At 46.3% G+C, this 21602-nt stretch overlaps 1 protein-coding gene across 2 annotated transcripts in view; it reads right to left on the reverse strand.

The window, feature by feature from the left end:
• Positions 1–21602, reverse strand: part of LOC138503942 (malignant fibrous histiocytoma-amplified sequence 1-like) — a 299412-nt gene that overhangs the window by 76908 nt on the left and 200902 nt on the right. For both annotated transcript variants that reach the window (XM_069624051.1, XM_069624052.1), the window contains exon 7: positions 19064–19221. In XM_069624051.1, coding sequence (XP_069480152.1) covers positions 19064–19221 — 158 coding nt within the window. The remainder of the gene's footprint in view (positions 1–19063; positions 19222–21602) is intronic.

Consider the following 21602-nt stretch of genomic DNA (forward strand, 5'->3'; position numbering starts at 1 on the left):
CTCTCCCGGTGAGGTCCTGTTTGCCTCTACCCCTAGGGAGTGTATTGCAGAGCGGGCTCACCTCCCTAACTTCACAGGAAAGGCTCCCCTGTGGGTAGAAGTGATAGAATCCAGCGATTCGTCACATAACCCATGCTCCATGGAAGTCCATGCTCCACGTGTCATTAATAGATACCCCCAGTGGGGGCACAATATGACAACTCTCGGAAAAACCTAGACCCTCTGAAATTCCTAAAGAGATTATTTGGTGTAGTATAAAAAACTACGACCCTATTATAAGAATGTCAGAACAAGCCAAAATCGAATTCTGTAAATTCTCATTGACACCTGGGATGGGCTAGATTAATTATACGCTGCTAAAAACGACCCTCCCCAATGATCACATGCAATGCAGATTTCTTACATTGTTGTCACTCATTTAGCTGTTTCTGACTTGATTAAAATACACAAGCCACTGTTCAGTTTTCCTTCTAATCCTGAAAATCTTTCAATGCATTCACTGATTGACGCTTAACCCATGCTTCGAGGTGCTGGAAACAAACCTATCAATGCATTACAAAATCTTTTCAATAAATAAATACCTTCCTACCAAGCCTCAAGATTCCAGAACTAGCATCTAGTCCTTCCCAGAGATCACTGGGTGGCAGTCTCAATAATGACTTTTTTTAAATGGGGCTTTCTGTTAAAACAAGATTTGATTGGGTCTTCAGTGTTTCCAATTTGAGAATAACTTCCAGCAAAATATATTCTGTAACTATGTTGACAGGGTACAATCCAATTTCTAAACAGTTTGCTTCCCCAGAGGTAGTTTAAAACATCCTCAAGCAGTTTTTCAAAACCAATTTTCAATATCAAATCTAAATCCTAGTTGTGGGTAATTAGGCCAACATGAGCACTGTTGGTTTAAATCGGCTCTATCTTTTCTTGGAAAGCTTTATGAAGGAGTGTGAATGTCAGCCCATCATAAATCATTATAACGATCAGCAGTCCATAAACAGTTTTATCCATAGAGCCGGGGTCTGCAAACTACAGCTTGCTAGATGCTTGGATCCCTCATCCATTGATTAAGCTGGCTAGGGATGATGGGGATTGTTGTCCAAAACATCTGGGTGACTAGAGGTTTCAGCCCCCTGTTGTAGGGTTACCACTTCAACCAGTCCTTCAGGAAATAACAATGTAAATACGTGGCAGCCAGGTCTAGCTAGACAAAGTATTAGCTCCTTCAAACCATCCAAAGACTGGTAGGGAAGTAAGTCTGACATCCACAGTAAGTGCACTATGTGACATTACAGGTGGTCCTGAAACTCATCATTTCAAATAACAGGGAGGCCACAGAGGATCTGGCTGTGCTAAGCACGATACATATAGCGCAATGTTCACAATCAATCTATTGTTGGGAAGGGAACAAACCCATCCCACCGCCCTAGGCGCTTCAGGGTGAGGCAAGTCCCACTGGAAGACCTGTAACATATCAGTGGGGACGGGGTGCAATGCAAGGGTCCCCACACAATCATAATGTTATATGGGATTTTGATATAGGGCGGACATATAAGTAGATGCCATGATGAAGTATAGGGCCTGCATGGCCAAGTAGTATTCAGTGTGCTAAACACAAGCCGCAAGCTTGAAAAGGGAATCTGAATGGGCCCAAGCACTGATGAGAGGCCCACACTGCTGCTGTCTTTCACAGAAACCCCCCTTTGTTCTAAAAGTGTTGCCAATATGTTTCTCTCAGAAAGAATGTACCCTGCAACGCCACTGGACAGTGCTGGGCGCCTCAGTGTGTGTGTTATCACAGACAGGCCGAAGTAGGCCTCTGACCCCCACGCAGCCAGCCACGAGTTATGGCCACTTCCCATTCCCCAGTCCTAAAACGCCTGAATTTCAAGATACTAGTCGACCCCAGACCACCGACCATAAACCAATCAACCATAAAAGATCTAAGAATATGGGTGTTCCACCTTTATTCCACAAAGCATGATTTGTAATGGGAGGTACCAGGAGGGATACATTATAGTTCAAAAGCAGAGAGACGCAATCGGGATGAGTGAAACCTGTGTGTGTGGATTAGCGTGACCTTCGAGCCTGACAGGTGCACTGTGTAATGATAAAGTAGCACTGTTTTTCAATGTAGCTAATTGTCTCTTCGACCTTTGTTCCCTGGAGATGATGAGCCCAGCAGACCCCACGTGATGGAAGACGGACGGACTGGGCTGGGGCCAGTGGCCCGGCATCCCCTATGGAGGAGGCCGACCATGTGGAGCAGGTCGCACTAACCAGCAGGTTTTTACTCTTTATGAATGACACTGTGTTCCCTTTTAAGTCTCTGCTTGCACCCTTTTCCTCAGAATGTTTATTTCCAAGTATGAGAAGTACCTGAATTACTTTTGAATAAATGTTTATTCAGATATGCTTTAGCTCTGTTTAAAATATGCTTATTAATTTGAATATTAAAGTACGTTCTTGTATATAAAACAGTTTATTATTGAGTTTATGAAAATTGTATTGCATGTGCAGTATTGATTACACTAAATTTGTTAGTGCAACCATTTTTTAGAAAATTCATTTGCAACCTCATCTTTTGTTTCACACTCTCACCTATCCTAGTACGGAGGTTTGTTTCCTCTATTCATGTGCCTTGTCTGCAACACTTTCCTAAACCCTTTCTCTGAGAAGCTGAACCTCTCTGTATTCTAGCGATATGGACTGTGAAGTAATAGTCATCTGGATGTACATTTGGGCAACAAATGCCTGCTGTTCTGAAATGTATTTAACAGGGAGGAACAGAGATACCGTGACTCCACCTGAACCTCTGAATAGACGCTACAAAGCACTGAGCTATGAGCCGAACCAACACTGCCAGCCTCTGAGCGCAATAGTGCTTGACGCCAACTGAGTAACGTATGGACCTGGTTCCGCAATAAGTCATACATTATCTAACCCCTGCGAGAATGGGTTTAGGTCAGTCTAGAGAGGTGCCACTTCCTCCAATTTATGTATGCACACTAATCGCCCCCAAACCATGTAAGTTCCTGGACAAATGGCATGATTATAACCAGAATGAGAATAAGTCACCTAGACACTTTCCTCAGGAAGGCACATTTGGCCTAAAAAAAACCACCACGTTACAAAAGGCGCTGGAGTAGAGAGGCGCACGTGTACACCAGCAGCAGTGGAATAGCTATCAAGACTGGTGAACCGAAGCAACAGAATGGCAGTCTGAATCAAAGACCCAAGCCCTGAAAGATTCCCAGTAGACACCCAAGGAGCAATTTAGGACACTAAATACTGGGTACTCCAACCTAGAGACCCCCACACATAAAATTGGGTATAACTGCCTGTATCCCATCATCCAAGGGGCACCCCACCGAAGAATCCCCTGAGGACATCCTGGACACTTATAGCCAAGCTATATTAAATCTCCCAGCTGATTCACAGCCCAGTAGTCCCGCACAGGTAGTTAGTCCAGAATCCACCCAACCACCATCCTATCAACAGTCCACCCCAATAAGTTCATCGACCATCCCAATCCCAGCTGCATTAAAAGTTCAGATCTCCAATCTCTTTCAGTCTCCATCTTCAACTATCTACCACACTTTCTAAGGGTCTCCAGGATCCCCTGGAAATAGCAGCACCTGTGCGTTCCCTCTTAAGCAGTCCCCAAGAGGAGGAAATGCCATAGTCACAGTGCATGCGCCGGGGAGTGCTACAGATCTGTTCAATATTGTCCAAACGTTTCTTAAGTTTCGAGACGATCCAGCTAAGTTCCAAGAGGAACTGCAGGATATTATCAATTGTTACTGAGCCACTTGTGCAGATCTGAACCAGTTACTGCAAACTGCTCTCCCTACTGATACCTTTACATTGCGAAAGTGTCACTGCAACTGGCCACATAAAGAACCCCTTACTGGCTGATTAAAGGCATTCACTGACAGACTGGTACAGACGATTATTGAAATGTGCCCCCGAAAGACTGCTTGGGCTAAGATTAACACCTGTAACCAGGCTAAGGGTGAAAATCCATTAGAATGTCTCAAACTTTTGAAACATTGTTTTGAGCTGCATTCTCGATTCATTGATGCAGCTATCTCAGCTCTACAGGCTGTGGTATTGAAATTGTTTATAGGGTTACAGCCAAAGGTGGCAGATGGCATAAAGCCAGTCCTGACAGGCTGGGACGGGAAGAATTTGACTGAGGTCTTGCTAGCTACACAGCATTTCCATGAAAAGATTGAAAGGCAAAAAGAAAGTACAGAGACTAAGCTTATGGCATTGCAAATACAAAAATTGCAGCCTCCCCAGAGAAGTGGGTTCCACTCCATGACAGATGGGCAGGGGCAGGGAAAAGGAAGAGATACTTTTCTGCAGACCCAACAAGGAATTGTTAATGAAACATATCACCTGAATGCATACAATGACCAATGCAACTATTGCAAGGGGTTTGGGCACTGGGAAACCGAATGTCTATATTGGCCACGATGTGATGGTCAAGGTAGTCATTCCACCACCCCGATTGGGTTGGCTGTGCCCCTGCCTCCACCGCCATCTCCACAGAATGGTCCTTAGGATTCCCATGACGGTTCTGAACTTGTTGCACCACTTATAGCACTTAATCCTGCTAAACACTATTTTGATTGTACCATTGCTGGTCCAAAGGTTTCATGGTTGGTTGACACTGGAGTGCCGGTCTCTGCTCTGAAAGCTTCTGAATATCCGCAGGTTGTGTGTTCTGATGAAATTATTAATGCTGTAAGTATTGGAGGCACACCCATACCTCACCCTGTGTGTCTACCACTTATGGTTACTCTAGGCCCCATTTCTGACAACCATGCTTTTTTGTTGAGTCTGTGTTCAACCAGTGAATCTGGTCTTGACTTACTATGTAAACTAAGCTGTTCCATTTACTTTTCCTCTGATGCTATATTTCTCGACACCCCAGCCCATAGGGCACAAGAGGTTTTGGCTGTATTACAGGAGAATCCCCATTTGAACCCAAGAGACCGAACCATCACTCCCTTGAGGCAGCAGGAAGTGCTTGATCGTATCCCTGCCAAATTATGGTCCAACAATGCAAATGATGACAGATAGTCGCTCAATGCTGAGCAAGTCAAAATCATCCTGGACCCAGCCAAACCTTTGCCATGAATGTCTCAATATCTCATCTCTGGAGAGACTCAAGGTATCAGCCCAGTTATAGAGTCTTGGATTGAACAAGGTATTATTGTGCCCATGTTCAGCCCCTACGTCATACCGATCCTGCCCACCAACGAGCCAGGTAAAGAGGTCTATCATTTTGTCCAAGACGCATGAACAGTTAATGCTGCCATTCTGCCAGCTTTTCCTCTGGTCCTCAAACCTGCTACCATGCTGTCCTGTATCCCTTCCACTCATTTCATTGTTGTCAATTTGTGTTCAGCATTTTTCTCCATACCTATCCACCCCGACAGCCAGTATTTGTTCGCCTTTACCTATAAATACGCACCGTGCAAGTTCACACGTCTATGTAGAAAGCCCCACCTTGCTTTCCCAAATACTGAAGAAGTATTTTGGTTCGTGAAGTTCACAGGAGGGTCAGTGCTGGTGCAGTATGTTGACGATCTACTACTGGCCCCCCTCTCCTTGAAAGCCTGCAAGCGGGACTCCCTCACACTGTTGACAGCGCTTGCAGAAAAGGGTCGCAAGGCATCCAAAGACAAGCTACAGTTGTGCCTGCCCCAGGTGCAATACCTGAGCCAAGTGATTTTGGCAGGAAAAAGACACCTATCGCAGGATTGTATTGATGTGATTCAGAAAATACTAAGCGCAAGGTCAGAAAACAAATGGTTGGTATGGTCAGTTACTGCCTATAGTGGATCCCGGGCTATGTCACCATAGTTAAGTCCCTTCCGACCCTCACACATGATTCAATCCCAGAACCTCTGCCATGGTCCAAGGATGCTGAAGACGCCTTTGTGACCGTAAAGCAAGTGCTCGCAACAGACCCAACTCTGGGTTTGCCTGATTATAAGAAGCTGTTTGTGTTATTCTGTGATGAGCGTGACGGGGTTGCCCTAGGAATATTAAGCCAATTAAATGGTGATAAACATTGGCCCGTGTCATACAATAGTGTTGCATTGGACCCTGTGACTGTTGGAACCCCGTGTTGCCTGCGGGCCATTGCTGCTGAAGCTCTGCTGGTAGACAAAACTGATTAACTGGTACAAGGTCATCCTGTCACAATCATAGTACCTTACTCAGTTTCAGACTTGCTGCTTAAGGGAAAGACATAGCACATGTGTAATTCCCATCCAAATATGAAAGGTTGCTTATATCTGCAGCAAATGTTACTTTGAGCCACTGCCCCGTTTTGAATCCTGCCTCCTTGTTGCCAACCCCCCAGAGTGGGGAAACACATGAATACCTTTTGGTTGTTGACAGTCTTGTGTCGCCCCGCATTGATTTACTAGATATCCCACTTCAGAGCCAGACATGATACTCTTCATAGAAGGTTCATGTCTTCATGACCCCGGGACAGGAGAACTTGTCTCTGGTTACCCTATATGTAACCCCAATGCTGTCCTCAAAGCCTATCAATTGCATGGGCCAAGTTAGCTCAGGTAGCTGAACTCGTAGCTCTCACACACAAGTGTATCCTAGCAAAAGATAAGTCGGCAATGATTTACACTGACTCCTGATACACTCATGGAGTAGTACAAGATTTTGGTGTCTTGGGGAACCAGCGATGTTATATAACATCCACATATAACTCAAGATTGAATGGAAAATATGCCCTTCTGCATGCTCTATTGCTCCCAACTGCCCTGGCTATAGTCACAAATGCATCATATGTATGACTCATAATGTCGGGGAGCAGTGAAGAAGTAGCTGTTTGCATGTCCAGTACCGGAGGGACCCTTCTTAAACATGCAGACACATTTTGTGCAGCTCCCCAAATGTCAGCAGTTCAACTACCATATCAATGTGTTCTCCGGTTGGGCAGATGACTACCCCTGCCGAAAAGCAGATGCTGTGACAGTGGCAAGCAATTGATAGCAGAGTCAATACCCCGGTTTGGACTTACCCTGGTCATAGACAGTGACCGAGGTACCCACTTCATTGGTCTGACTGTTGAGACATGTGCAAGGCACTATTAATTTCTCAACAATTTCACTGTGCTTACCACCCAGTTGAGCTGCAAAATGTTGATCTAAAGATCAGGTAAAGTGGGTCAAGAAACTGGTCTGAACCCCAATCCAGGTTCACCTCCTTGCATACCACCTCCAGCATTTGACCCCTTTGCACCTTACCAATCAGGTCTGAGAAGTTACACCCTGTGGTCCCACAGAAGGCCGCCACATAGACAGTGATCAAGAACAGAGTGCCAGCAGGCCCACTCATCCACCACTGGACCTGACCACTAGATGTTATGTTAAAGGTTCTTGTACCATGCACTGTTGCCACCTGCATGATCTCTTGGTGCTCTGGCGGATCTGTAATGCAAGGAGGGAGGTGGTTTTGTTAGTAGGACTGGGCGGGATAAAAGTGCAAGAGAACTGTGATGTGCTATTAGCAGCTTCAGTTCAGAGAAACCAGTCACTGAGCGTAGGTGCATTTTTGGGTTGGTAGGCGTCAGGTGATGTTGGGTGAGGTTGTGTGTGGTTTGTTTCGTTGTTGCAGTGTTGTGAAGTTCATATTGGTTCTGGTGCTGTATAGGTATGGTTATGTTTAGTTTAGAGTTTGAGAAGGCATATGCAGAAGGGTGATTTATTAGTACCGTTAGTTAGTGTCAATACATTTCCTAACCTAGGTGTTCTGACTAAATGCAACCTATATCCCTCCCCTTATTGTCCATTCGAGTGCGTAGCAATTACCACCCCCATGAGATCTTCCAGGAGAACTGTGTTCCCTGTGCCCAGAGGTCAATCCTCCTGGTCTCCAACCACCCTTCCAAGCGAGACACCTCTCTTCTCTCCTGTCCTCCACTCCGGTGCGGCACACTCCCCATTCTTATTCATATATATGGGTTTGTAACAATTCCTACTGCCATCGGGTCTATTAGGGTTGATGCATTTCTCATCTCAGTTAATCCTTCTCCACTGGCTCTGCGTGATGTAAGGCTTAGCTATCCTATTAGACTGGAAGCGGAAAGTGGTTAACCTGCCGATATATGCTAATTGCCAATTCATGCAAACTGCTCACATAGCAGGTCACAGAATTTAGCCAAGGAAAAGTAAGCAAAAGCCTACTTTGTTGACTACCCTTAAATGAACATGTTGAAACCATCTGATCAAGTTATATGCACACAAGTGTTAATATCACAGCTAAAAATGACATTATTTCATAGCAATGGCTTGAAATGTTCACGAATCAGAACAGCCCAGCCAGAAACTATATGAATTGTTATATTAACATTCTGGGCAAAGAGTATGGTTATAGCGAGGGACGACTAATTCATTATGGGTTGTGACCTGCCACCCATCAGCCCTTTATGAAGAAGGCAGCATCACAGAGAACAGCTCACAGGATCGCTGCCTCTCCCTGCAGGAATCGTGCAGGTTATTCTGGTGCATGACCAGTGGGCCATGCCTGGCTTACATGCACAGCTCTCAGAAATATTGAAGGCTCCAGCATTACAAACCTGGTTGAAAATGACAATTAGGACATTGTTTTCAATGGCATAAACATGTGTTTTATAGTGGCAGTCCAGCATATTCTGTGTATGGTTGGTAACCACGCATCTATTGCAATATTCCATGTGTTCGAGAATCACTTTGAAATGAGCGTTTTGCACAGTTTCTTGCAAAAACAGGTGCGCATAAATTGTACCATTTCAACACAGTACTGAAAGGCTGAACATCCACTGCCAGAATTTAAACACCTGCGTACAGGTGAACTCTGTAGATCTCCCTCTTATAGCCAAAGGGTGATCAACCCTGTTAACTGTTCTCCCATCTCATGGCTCTCCTCTATGTTCTCTCCCTGTATTCACCATCCTGTTTTGTACAGTGCTCTTACTTAATACCTAGGTTTAAGATGTACACTCATCAACACCACAGGTTTTGAATCTGCCTTTTGTACTAATGAACCACCCCACCTTTTCTCTTAGATGACGATGAATCTTCCCGATGTGGTACTGCATTGCCTCAACCGATATGCCGGTACCTGCTAGATTTGGTCCCTGTTGTTATCATCTCTTGGCCATTCTCTTTGTCCTGATGACCCCTCAGAGTTTCTGGTACAACGGATATTTTTAGTCTGAACTTTTAGTATCTGTTGGAAGAGCACAGTGAGGAAATCAGAGAAAAAAGGAGCAGCAGACCTAACAGGGTAGGGTGATGGTGGGCAATTGGCAGTTAAGGGTTGTACAAGTAACCAGGAGAGATCACCTAATCCAGGGTGTGTGGACCTAGGTTTTAGGGAGGAACCATTCCTTGAAGAGGAAAGTCTTGAGCTCTTTTGTAAACTGTAGATGTGATGGGGAAAGTCTGATGTTGATGGGGGAGGAGGCTCCAGAGTCTTGGAGTATAGGCAAAGAAGGCCTGTCTCCTGGTTCTCTCCTTCCTGCACCCCGCAAGTTCAAGTCTGCACATTTCCTTGCTTCTGGTGGATAGCAGGCTTCCGGAGATGCTGAGTTTCACAGTGAGGTAGCTTGGGGAATTCAGGGTGACAGTCTTGTAGATGATGCAGTAGGATTTGAAATGATATGGACTTGCATCTAAACTCGATTCCCCTTCTACAAACTTTGATATTTCGAGACAACAGCAGGGTCAGGGAGCCAAATCTTCCAGCACATCTCTGGTGGTTCCACAAGTCTGCTCTTTCATTCAGGATACTTGGCTCCTTCTGTAGTTTGGTGTGAACTTCAGGCAGGGTCGGACTGGGACTAGAAATCGGCCCGTACACCCAAATAAAAGTGGCCCACACCTCGCCCCAAAAGGTGGCCCACCCCTCGCCTCAAAAAAGTGGCCCACCTCTCGCTCCAAAAAAGTGGCCCTCAAACCATCATCCGTGAATGGCGTCAATTCACAACTTTACAGAAAATGCTACTTATAGAGGGTTCATGTGTCTGTTACATTACAACACAACTCATAAAATAACATAGCTTTGCATACAGTTCTGAGACAGGGCCACAGCTCCCTGAGCCTCCATCCAGGGCCATAACAAAAGAAGACCCAGGGCTACAGCCTCCCCAGATACCCCACCCACCAGCAACGCGCCCGCTCATGGGAACTCCCCGAGCTCACCCAATCAGGCCCCATCAACAAACCTTGCACGCAAAGTGCCCCCGCCAGCCAGTTCCTCAAAGCCATCCTCTGAGACCCAATAGCTCAATTGGAGTTGCAAACCGCTACTGGTACAATAAAAATGTCTTAACCAGGTCATCCCAGCGCCACTTGACCCATAGGCATTCTGTGTGACCTGCTCTGTAGTCCTGTCAAAAACAAACACTGGCAAAGCCAACAGCACTGACCTGTGCACAAGTGGCATTTCTCAGGCACTGCTATTATATGCCCAAGTACTCGCTCGCACCATTTTGCACCTGCTGCCATCAATGGGCAGGTAATACCACTACAACCGCGCCTGGCAAGTGCCTTGGCCATGCCTACACAAAAGCCCAAACTGTTGGCATTGCCAATGTCTTACACTTGCATACAGAATGCGGCCCAGGACTACTCCCATCCTTCAAAAGGCCTTTGAACATTTCACTCAAATCCAAGACTTGTTACTTTACTGGCTGAAACCCTTATGAATGCGATTGGCAACCGCATAAAACAACTTTACAAATTCAAAGAAGCAACACCCCGTGGGCCACAGGAAAGGGAGAACCCTCCTGCCCCCTAGGACACAGAATCCGACCACATCTCCTTCAGAATATCACAAGGACAGAAGCTTTGCCTTTAAAATGACTATATTTGTCAATGGGGTCTGAGTAAGTATTTTTGTCCGATCCAACCACTTTATTCTCATGTTATCTTTTCACTGCTAGCACGTCCCAAGGCACCAATGGTAGCAACCACTGGCACCCAATGACCAACTTGGTGTCCCGTCATTTCCCCCCCATCACCTCCACTGTACAACGATCCATGCCACCTGCCTTTTGCCACAACTGCTGCACCCACCCTACCTCTGCACGTTCTCCACACAAGCGCGTCACCCCACACAACGCTCGTATAAATCTACAATAAACAAATACAGCGAGGGATTTTCAGCACACACAGCTGCACTTACTCCAGTGATACCAGGGTGACTACAAGCGGCATTCCCTCTATTGATAGTGAGTGGCTCACAACTGCACTCACTACAGTGGCACCCGAGTGACACACAGCTGCACTCACTCCAATGATACCAGAGTGACTCACAGCTGCATTCAGTCCATTAATACCCAAGTAACAAACAGCTGCACTCACTCGATTGATTCACAGCTGTACTCACTTCAGTGATACCTGAATTGCTCAGATCTGCACTCACCACAGTGGTACCCGAGTAACACACAGGTACACTCACTACAATGATACCAAAGTGACTAATAGCTGCATCCACACCATGATACAGGGGCGATTCACAGGCGCATTTACTCAGAGCGCTCAGGTTTTCCGTAGTCATGCGTGAGAAGGCAGTCCAGACCTGTTTTTACCTGGAATTCTGGGGATTGAAGTTTTCCATCTTTGAAATCAGAAATAAAAAACGAAAAGTTCCAGAACTCAATGGGGGAAAAATGGGACTGGATGGATAACTGCAAACTCACTGGCTGACTGAAGTCACAGCTGATCAAACCACTAAAACAGAAGTAACCCACAAATACTCACACTAGTGCCCCCTCCCTCACCTTCCACAGTAGTGCCAGAGTGCCTCATAGCTGCGCTCACTCGTCCCAGTAATTCTGAGGGGACTCGAAGCTTCCCACACTCTGCAGTGATTTACAGGAGCTAGGAATATACCAGCGGACCCCCGCCTTGAAGGCAGGCATCAGCTGAAGGCTGACTACTACCCCAGTGCTGCTCCAAGTTGGTTTGGTCAAAGTATGCAAAGAAGCTGCCTGTAAATTCAGCTCAAGCCACACTAGCACTCACCCTAGCGTCAGTTCCTTACAAAAATAAAAAGCACCTCTAAAAAATAATAAAGAAACACACACACAATTTTCCTGCTCCGGTCTCATCGACTCTTTGGAAGGCGGAGGGCATTGTTATTTGAGGCCCTTACCTTCTCCTGGCCGGTAGCCTACATTTCCAGGAAAGAAGCAGGCCCAGGAACAGCAGCTGAGGCCCCCAGCCCAGCCCAGGCAGGCATCAGCTGAAGGCTGACTGAGACTCTCTGCACATGGGAAGGAGCGAGGCCAGACCCTGGGCTCCTGGGTCCAGGATCCCTGGGCTGAAGGCTCGACCAGCGCTCCATCAAGCGAGATGTAGCGGGCCCAGCTGGGAAGCCTTGGATCCTGGTCCACCACGCAGCTCACTGCTGCAACTTGTGGCGGGCACTGGAGGCGGTCGCGGAGAGCAGAGTCTGTGTAATATAAAACACTGCGAGGGAGCAGGCCAGGCTGAGGCAGCCCCGCCCAGCCCTGCTGCTCCCTCCCAGTGTTTTATAACACTGACTGCTGCTGGCGCCAGGGTGTCGCGAGCCGCGGCAGTTGGCCGCCGGCCCGCCGCATTTATCAAAGAAAGGTAACACTTCAGTGTTACCTTTCTCTGCATCTGCGGTGGGCCGGCTGCGGCGGGCGCGGGGCTGCAATTGCAAAGGATCTGTAAGTTACTTACTTACAGATCCTTTGCAACTTGCATCTGTGCGGCAAGGCAGAGGCCCTGGGGGTTGGTTCCTGAAGTGTGAAGCCCACGCCTGGGCCGAAACCGGCCCGCGTGGGCTTCAGGAACCGGCCCCCAGGTCTCTCGCCATGAGTTTACATCGGCCACGGGCCGATTGGCCGACGCCCCAATCCGACCCGGACTTCAGGTGATCGACCTGGAATGGATGCAGAGCCTCTTCTCTTATCCAAGATTTGTTTCAAGCACAAATCTAGGATAACCAATGGAAGATCTGCTCTCGTGCATGCAAGCCAGGCGTGGGCCAGTCGTGGCCCACGGTGGTTCCAGTCATTCAGGCCTACCAGGTACCTGCTCACCGTGCCACCCCTCTGCACTGCCTCCGGGCCACCCCTTGCACTGGGGTCTGTATCAGGTACCCATACAGTCCACCTCCCACTTTCTCCTGCACTTATCATATATACCTGAATAATCTATTACCTGCCACTTGCTGGTTGCAGTACCATTGTTTATCGGCTTTATTTAATTATTTTATTTAGTATTTATTCTGTTCCACACTCTCCACTTCTCCCCACTTACATGCACGTTCTCCCCTTTTCCTTTTTCCATGCACTTGCGCGTTCTTAATGTCACTGGGCCTAGTAAGATCGCAGTTTTTTTTCTCCCTTGTTCCTCTGCCTTTGCCTGGTCACGCTCTGAAACACTTGTGTACGAGCGCAATATAAATATAATATAATTTAATTACCAGACATACTTGCACCAGTAGTGTGGATTGGGACCAGACAGTCCCAATCCTCTTCCTGGGCAGCAGCACACGTGACATGCAGAAGCCCACAAAGGATGCGGTTTTTGCAGGAAGCCGCATGCCCAAATAATGAATACCTGGGTCTCTCGATCTGTGTGAAGGCAAAGGGACAAAATTGCCCAAGGACGGAACAAAAGACTTTGTGGTACAGCCATTTTCGGCACTGGCCACAGTCTTCTGCCAAATGCGGTAAACACGGTATGGCTCATAAAAACGAAGTAAAAGTACTTTCAAAGTAAACTGCTGCCTCCAGTTCGTCCTAGGCACACTTGTACAAACGCCAGAAAATCCTTAGAGGGTGGCTAGGGCCATAAAACAAAAGGACCCCTAGGCACAGTAATGTACGGTACTTGGCACATAGAAAAAAAGTTACCAAGAAATGGCAACATAGTCAAAGACTAAGGGAAACATAGTTTCCCAGTACTGACAGCCTGAAGAACATCTCAGTTTCCACATAAAAAATGAGAAAAATCCCAGAGGAGTGCATCTAAAGGCTGTGCTCCACTGGAAAAAGTCAGGTTAGGTAAGCCAAACTAAAGCAAAACTTTTGGGGGTTCACAAGTGGAGAAAAAATTGCACCTAAGGGAAATCTTTCCTAACACTGGTAAGAGGACGTAGGTGTGAAGTGAGGGAGTTCAAAGCAAGCACTGGTAGTGAAGTTAATGATTTTGTCCAGAGGGCAGAAAGCATAGTTGGGGCGGCAAAACAGGATGCTGGCTTACTAGTCCAGTTTAGAGAAGACAAGAGTGGTTAAGGGTAGAGGTGGGCAAAATGTCTATGGGCCTCATTACGACTCAGGCGGTAAGGGGTTTACGGCAGCGTAAACAGCGCCGACCCTTACCGCCTGATTCCGAGGTCCCTTAGCGCCATGGCGGATTTAACACCTGCTTTTAGCAGGTGTTAAAATCCATGGCGCTAAGGGACCATGTTGTTAATTACGCCACCGTAATTTACGGTGGCGTAATTAACGCCTTCCCCACTCCCATTATGCCCTATGGGGCAAAAATGGGGAAGGGTAAATGGGGATTGGGGACTTACCGCCCCGCCGACCTCGGAATGGGGCGGTAAGTCCGCCAACCACCATGGCGTAAACGTAGTTTACGCCATGGTGGTAAAGGTACGACCCAGGCGGTAACTTACCGCCTGGGTCGTAATGAGGCCCTATGAATGAAGTGAAAAGCGTAAAATTCGCACTGGAATCTGCTTCCGCCCGTTCCCCGAAATCAGTATTATGGTTCTGCTGCCACTGAATTTCACCCAGTTTTGTGTGGTTTCGTACAGCGCATAGTGTTTCGTTTCCATGTTGGCTTCATATAGCAAGATGAGAAACTTCACAGAAGTCTTTTTTCGATTTGTTCTAGTTTCGCGCATTGCTACTAGAAAGTTTGAGGGTTTTACAATTTGTGCTAAGCTCGCTCAGCGGCACAAGAAACTTAATGCAGGCCTTTTTCGATCTGTTGTAGGTTCACGCAGCAACATGAGTAACTTTGTGGGGTTCTTTTTGGAACCCTGTTTCATGCAGTGACACAAGGTACTTCGCGCAGGCCCTTTTTCTGTGCTAGTTTCACTCTGCGGCACAAGAAACTTTGCATGGAGAAACTTCATCCAACTTTTTTTTTTTCATTCATGCTAGGTTCGTACAGCAGCATGAGAAACTTCATGCGGGCCATTTTTCGATCCATAATAGTTTCACGCAGCCGCACAAGAAACTTTGCACATCTTTTTTTTCAATTTACACTATGTTCGCACAGCAGCACGAGAAACTTTGCACACACTTTTTGATTTGTGCTAGGTTTGCGCAGTGGCACAAGAAACTTTGTGCCTCTCTTTTTGATTCATGCTGGGGTTCACACAGCGGCACAAGATACTTTGGATGGCCCTTTTGGATTTGTGTTGGGTTTGCGCAATGGCATGTGAAACTGCGCGTGGCTCTTTTCAAGCAAGGTTCGCTCAGTAGCACAGAAAACCTGCCACCCCTCTTTTCGATATGTGGGGTTGGCGGAACGGCAGATTGGGGTGCAGCAGCTCAAAATCAAACAATTTTCATTTCTATGGCTGGTGGAACAGAATCTAACAATTTCACCCAGTCCTAGTTAAAGGATGCTTGGCATTGCTGAAAGAAGAGGTACCTGATTTTCCTAATATTTAGGATGTTGAGGCGAGCATGGATAGGCAGTGAAGGAGATGAGAGTATTTGGCAGGGAAGAACAGCACCTATGTTTTGGAATGGTTTAACATCAGAGAGTGCGAAGCCATCCAATATTTAATGGCAGATAGACCATTAGAAATTCTGATAGATCAGAGGAGAGTTCAGGAGAAGAGAAGAAGTTTTGGGTGTTGTCTGCGAATGGTTGGTAAGAGAACCCAAAGGAGGAAATGAGTGTCCCAAGAGCAGGGGAGTAGAATGTAAAATGAGAGCCTTGTGGAGCACCAACTGTTAGAGACGTGAGTTGAGAGATGTTGTTGTTCGAGGAGACAGAGAATTGGCGAGGTGCAACATAGGATTCAATCCAGGCAAGGGCTTGATCGCGAATCCCAAGAAGAAGAGTATTAAGGAGATAAGAGTGATCAACAGTGTCAAAGATAGCAGACAGGTCAAGGATATTTAGGAATTAGGATAGAGGATAGGTTGGAGTGCTTAACACAGGCAATGAAGTTGTAGACATTCATGAGAGCAGTTTCCGTGGAGTGGCAGGAGCGGAAACCTACTTGTAAGGGTTATCAAGGATTGTGGATGTCCAAGAAATTGATAAGACAGCTGAACACAACCCTTTCCAGCTCTAGTTTAAAGTTTAAAAAAGTCCACAGGAGATATTATTGTACTCTTAAAATAGAATCCATTGACGCAAAGTTATCACCCAGAGCAAGATGCCAGACTATGAATGGCTCCAATTACATTTCACTACGTTGCACAAGTGCACGTGTCCCCTTAACCTGCAGACCACCTTCATACAACATCTCTTTGTCAGACAACTTCACAGATGCAGCAGCCAAAGCTCAGTGTTGACAACCAACTCCTTCCCATACAACGAGATTTCAATCTCTGGTTGGAGCTAAATGATAACATTACTACCAATCCCTTTTCAGTGGACCAGGACACCTCACAGCTTAAGCAATTAGTGAAAAGGACCCCACACATAACCAAACACACTTTGAATGGCGTTCTCGTCAAAAATAAATAACACCTCTGTGGAAGCCCCTGGCAAGCCCCATACCCATTTCCTATCATATCTGCTACATTTCTACCAAAATGTACCAAGCATTCATCAACAACTAACAGCCCATGGAAGGACAACTAGTTGGACATGCTCCTCCCAAAACTGAAAGAAGCTGAAGACCAACCCTCTACAGCCAACAGGCAGGAATACCAGATGAACAACTCCACTTCCAGGAATGGATCTCGCAAAATCTTTACAGACTGGCACCAAAAAAGCCTTCAAACATTCCAGAAAGACCAAGTAGCAAGATGGTTCACCATCAACCTCAACTATCACAAGAAAGAGAACCTAAAATGAGAACAAATATGAAGGAAATACTACCTGGCAACAAATAAATGTGCGTATTACTAACCGCTCCAGATTTATAGGGCAGAAAATATGAAGGCAAAAAAAGTTCATTACGCACTCTGGATACCAGAGTCCACAAAACAAGCGCAGAAGGAAATGTCAAAACTGATCAGCCTCTGATGAACAATATACTAAAAATTCAAGACCACTCAGGCTGAACTACAATACCATCCTAGTAATGTAACCAACACACTGACCATGGAAGCCTACAGTGTCTTCTAAATAGAAGAATTCAATAGCAGAATCAAATTTATCAACCCAGCCAAATCATCTGAATACCCTTGCATCCAAACATGTAAAATGTCATTGCTCAACAACCTTCACTTGCCATCACTCCTTAGCTCAAACATAGAACAAGGTGTTGTTCCATGAGCTTTCAAAACTGCTCATGTTAAGCCAATAGTAAAGGAAACCAAAGCACTGTGGTTCTCTGAACACTTCACTGGCTCCTAGTCCAGTGCAGCAGTCAATTCACAGCCATCTGTACAGCTCACTGTGCCTCTTATGGAAGTGGCTTATAATCCGCCCAGAAGAAATTCATCCACTACATTCATAGCAGAATTCCCTGACCCAGCAACACAACCCCTGTAAGCCGTCCTACGCTTCAGCCGTAAATGTCAAGGAGGATCCTCATTCTCTTTTCTGTGGACCAAGTGATGGAACACCATTCTCAAGACCCTCTGTAGCGAGGAAGAGCACCTGGTCTCCAGAAAATCTCTCAAAATAGCTCCGTACAGGAAACCACGACAGACAAATTAGCACTGACTGAAAACCAGACCAATCAGTTCCCTACAACGTACTTGCTTCTCATGTGTTACAGTGGGTCTTTGGGTGTCAGTCTATTAGGTTCTTACAACATACTAGCTGTCAAGTACCTGGACTCCAAGACCCACAGGAACAACAACCTCAAAAACAATGATGCCCTACGTTTGGACTCAATTAGGTCAGTCTCTCGATTTACCCCTAACCAGACAAGGAACATCAACACCACCCCATTACACAAAGACCCAAACTGTGAATGACCCTAGTAGCCACCACAAAACATGGAGTACTCTAGACACTCCAGAACTACCATGACCCAAAAATAATCATAAAACAAAATTGAGCCAACATATTACAACAGCCTTCAGCCTGAGGGCAGGCTGGTACCCCCAAGGCTCGGTTCAGCCCTTGAAGTCCGAAGAGGAATTCTTAAGAGCCCACGTAACTACATCTCCCTCCCTGAATGTACCTACTTATCCTTCAATCTACTACCACGTTTACAGTGCACACATGGACCCCAACATTCAACTACCATGGATGATTTTAAAGTATGACCCCCCTCCTCGATGTCCCACACCGCAGCTCTGCATGGTCACAGTGCTGGCAGCTAATAGATAATTGGTTCTGCCCACCGATAAATCACACACCAAGTGTCAGGAGTACAATCCACGTCAAACCATACTGCCACACAGGATTTGAGTACTTCCAGCCTGCACTCATCAACATCACAGGTTTCACACCTGTGCCTCCCACCTTATTCCCTTGTAACCCTCCCTGCCCCCCTCTTCCCCTTTTTCCGGATACATGGACCAATAGGCCACCAAAATTGCACAAGATCACTGAACATTACAGTAGTAAAAGCTGATTTGTTTATAATGTTCCAATCAGATGTCCTTAGTGGAGCCCTCGACCAGGTGCCCTTCAACTCTGGCCTTTAGAGGAGGTCTAAACCTGATACGTTAGCTGGAACCTCTAACAATAGAGAACATATACATTGTTTTTTGTCTTTCAGATCTGGCATCTTCGAACTGGACCATGACCAACATTTCCCAGAGTTAGAACAGACACCACACAGATAGTGATTTTTTTAGGTCATCCTATCAAGCAGAAATCTTATACAACCCAATCACAGTGTAGGCTTTCATCCAACAAGAGCTAATTAGTTCAATGTAATTAACATATGTGGTACTTACCATGCTTTTCGCCTGGTTTTCTGCCCCTAATCTCGATGTAGCTGTCACCCATGACGTTGTTCTCCTTGATCAGCAATGGTCGGCCATTACTCACCAGTAGGAACATTAACTTTCCAACCCAGTGGGTTCTGTAGAAGGAGCAAGCCTTCACCATGAGCCTGCAAGACATAAAACAGCTGCTAAGGCAAAGGGAGAGTGGAATTGTTAATGCACTAATATTTTACCCAGGTAAATCAGATTTTAAAGTATATCTTTACAAATAAAGTAATAAAAAAGGGTATAATTAACTCATCAAGATATGCTAAGGAATCTGGGCTGCTGGGCAGATACTAAATACAATACAACGTGTGAGGTTGTTAGCTGTCACATAACCTCCAAAGATAGCACTGCCCCCCATTAGCATCCTCTATCTGCTAGTTTGAAAGCACTTTTACTCTATGCTCCCAATTTGGTATTGATGCATTGGGGATGTCAGGCAATGAGCTGGCAAATCAGCCTACTGTGCCAACCACCCCTTTTCCCTACTGCAAAGTGTTCTGATCCGCACAGTTTTCTTTTTAATTCTGCTCATTTGTGGTCATTACATTTGGTAATGGATTTACCAATATTGTCCTGACTCCTTCCACTTACACACTATACTGTTGCTATCCTCTCCTGATAGGAACTAGAAGACAATATCCAGCAGTTACAAAGAAATGTTCCTATCAAACAGCAAGTATAAACCAATTATTTGTATTTTTTTTCAACAGTTTTTCATCTTTCCTCGTTGGTGGAGGCCACACATACATGTATAAAATAACATGATTAGTAATTTTAAAACACCTAGAAACAAATAATGGGCTGCGTGCAATAACATAGAAGAAACAAATCAATTGTATGATATGATATGATATGCTATTGCATTCATAACGCGCCTATATACAAGTGTTTCAAGGCACGACGAAGCAAGGGAGAGGAAACAGAGGGAAGACAGACAGCGATCCAACTAGGCTCAGTGACATTGAAATCACGCAAGTGCAGGGTGGAGTGGAAGGGGAAAAGTGCAGGGGGAAAGGGGAGGGGGCAGGGCAGTACATAGGATAATAGTCAAATAAATAAGACAATAATTAAAAGGGTGGCCAGCTGGTGGCGAGTGCAGGGGTAACAGCAGACAACAGCGGTCAAGTGCTAGTGGGGGCTGTAGGGATACAGATACAGCCCCCAAGTGCAAGGGTTTACAGGGGGCAGTGCAGATGTGCATCTAGCGGGGTGGGGAGCTGGGCCCGAGATCAGAGGGTAGCCAGTGCAATTTCAGATTCAGCAAGGAGATCAGCAGGGGAGAGGAGGAGAGAAAGCAGAAGCAAAGAGGAAGGTCTTGAGCTGCTTCCGGAACCAGAGATGATTCTCCTCAAACTTCAGAGAGGCAGGGAGGCTGTTCCAGAGGTAGGCCCCAGCAGAAGAAAGAGATCTACCACCAACTCGCTGCTTGGAGAAGCGACTGACCCTGAGGGAGTTGGAGGTGGATGAGGGAAGAGTTCGAGAGGGCAGATATTTAGGATGAGAGAGTTGAAGGTATTGAGGTCCCAGGCCCCAGAAGGCCTTGTAGACAATGCAGATAGTTTTGAACTTAATCCTCGCCGCCACTGGGAGCCAGTGAAGAGATTTCAGACCTGGAGATTTACAATCCCAGGGCTTGAGGCCAATGACAAGTCTCACAGTCCTGTTCTGGATGAGTTGCAGAGGGCACAGAGTAGAGGCAGGCAGATTTAGAAAGAGGCTGTTGCAGTAGTCCAGCATAGAGAGAACCAGAGCTCTGGTGACAGTGAGCTTCTGGGGGAAGGAGAGGAAAGGAGGAATACCTCTGAGGTGGTGCAACTGGTAGTGTGACTTCTTAGAGACATCAGAGATGTGAGGAGAGAAGGAAAGTGTGGAGTCAAAGATGACCCCAAGGTTTTTAGCCTCACAGGTGGGAACAGGAAGAGGGCCAAGAGAGGCCTGCCAGAGAGTGACAGGAAAGGAGGGAGCAGGTGTGCCGATGAGGCAAATCTCGGTCTTACTGGCATTAAGGCAAAGATCATTGTTGGCACACCACTCCTGGATGGCGGACAGACAGTCAGAGATGAGAGAAGGAGAAAAAGAGGCAGAAGCGAGTCTGAAAATGAGGCGAGTGTCATCCGCATAGCACTGAAAGTTGGGGCAGAAAGTAGCAATGCAGTGGACAAGAAGTGCCAGGTATTGGTTGAACAGCCAGGGAAAGAGGTTAGACCCCTGGGGAACACCACAGGTAGAGATCAGGATAGAGGAGCGGAAGGATCCAAGTTGGACCTGTTAGGGTCAATCAGAGAGGAAGGAGGTCAGCTGAGCCAGGGCCTTATCGGCGATACCCAGGTTATCACTGTGAAGGTTGAGCAGGATGGCATGGTTGACCGTGTCAAGGACAGAAGAGAGATCAAGTAAGATCAGGACACAGGGGGTGTTGGAATCAAGGTTGGAGAGCAGGTCTTCACAGATGTTCAGGAGAGCTGTTTCTGCGCTTCTGGAACCTCTGAAGCCAGAATGA

This window comes from Ambystoma mexicanum, chromosome 11 (genome assembly GCF_040938575.1).
Source record: "Ambystoma mexicanum isolate Mex_15411 chromosome 11, UKY_AmexF1_1, whole genome shotgun sequence".
Taxonomy (NCBI): Eukaryota; Metazoa; Chordata; class Amphibia; order Caudata; family Ambystomatidae; genus Ambystoma; species Ambystoma mexicanum.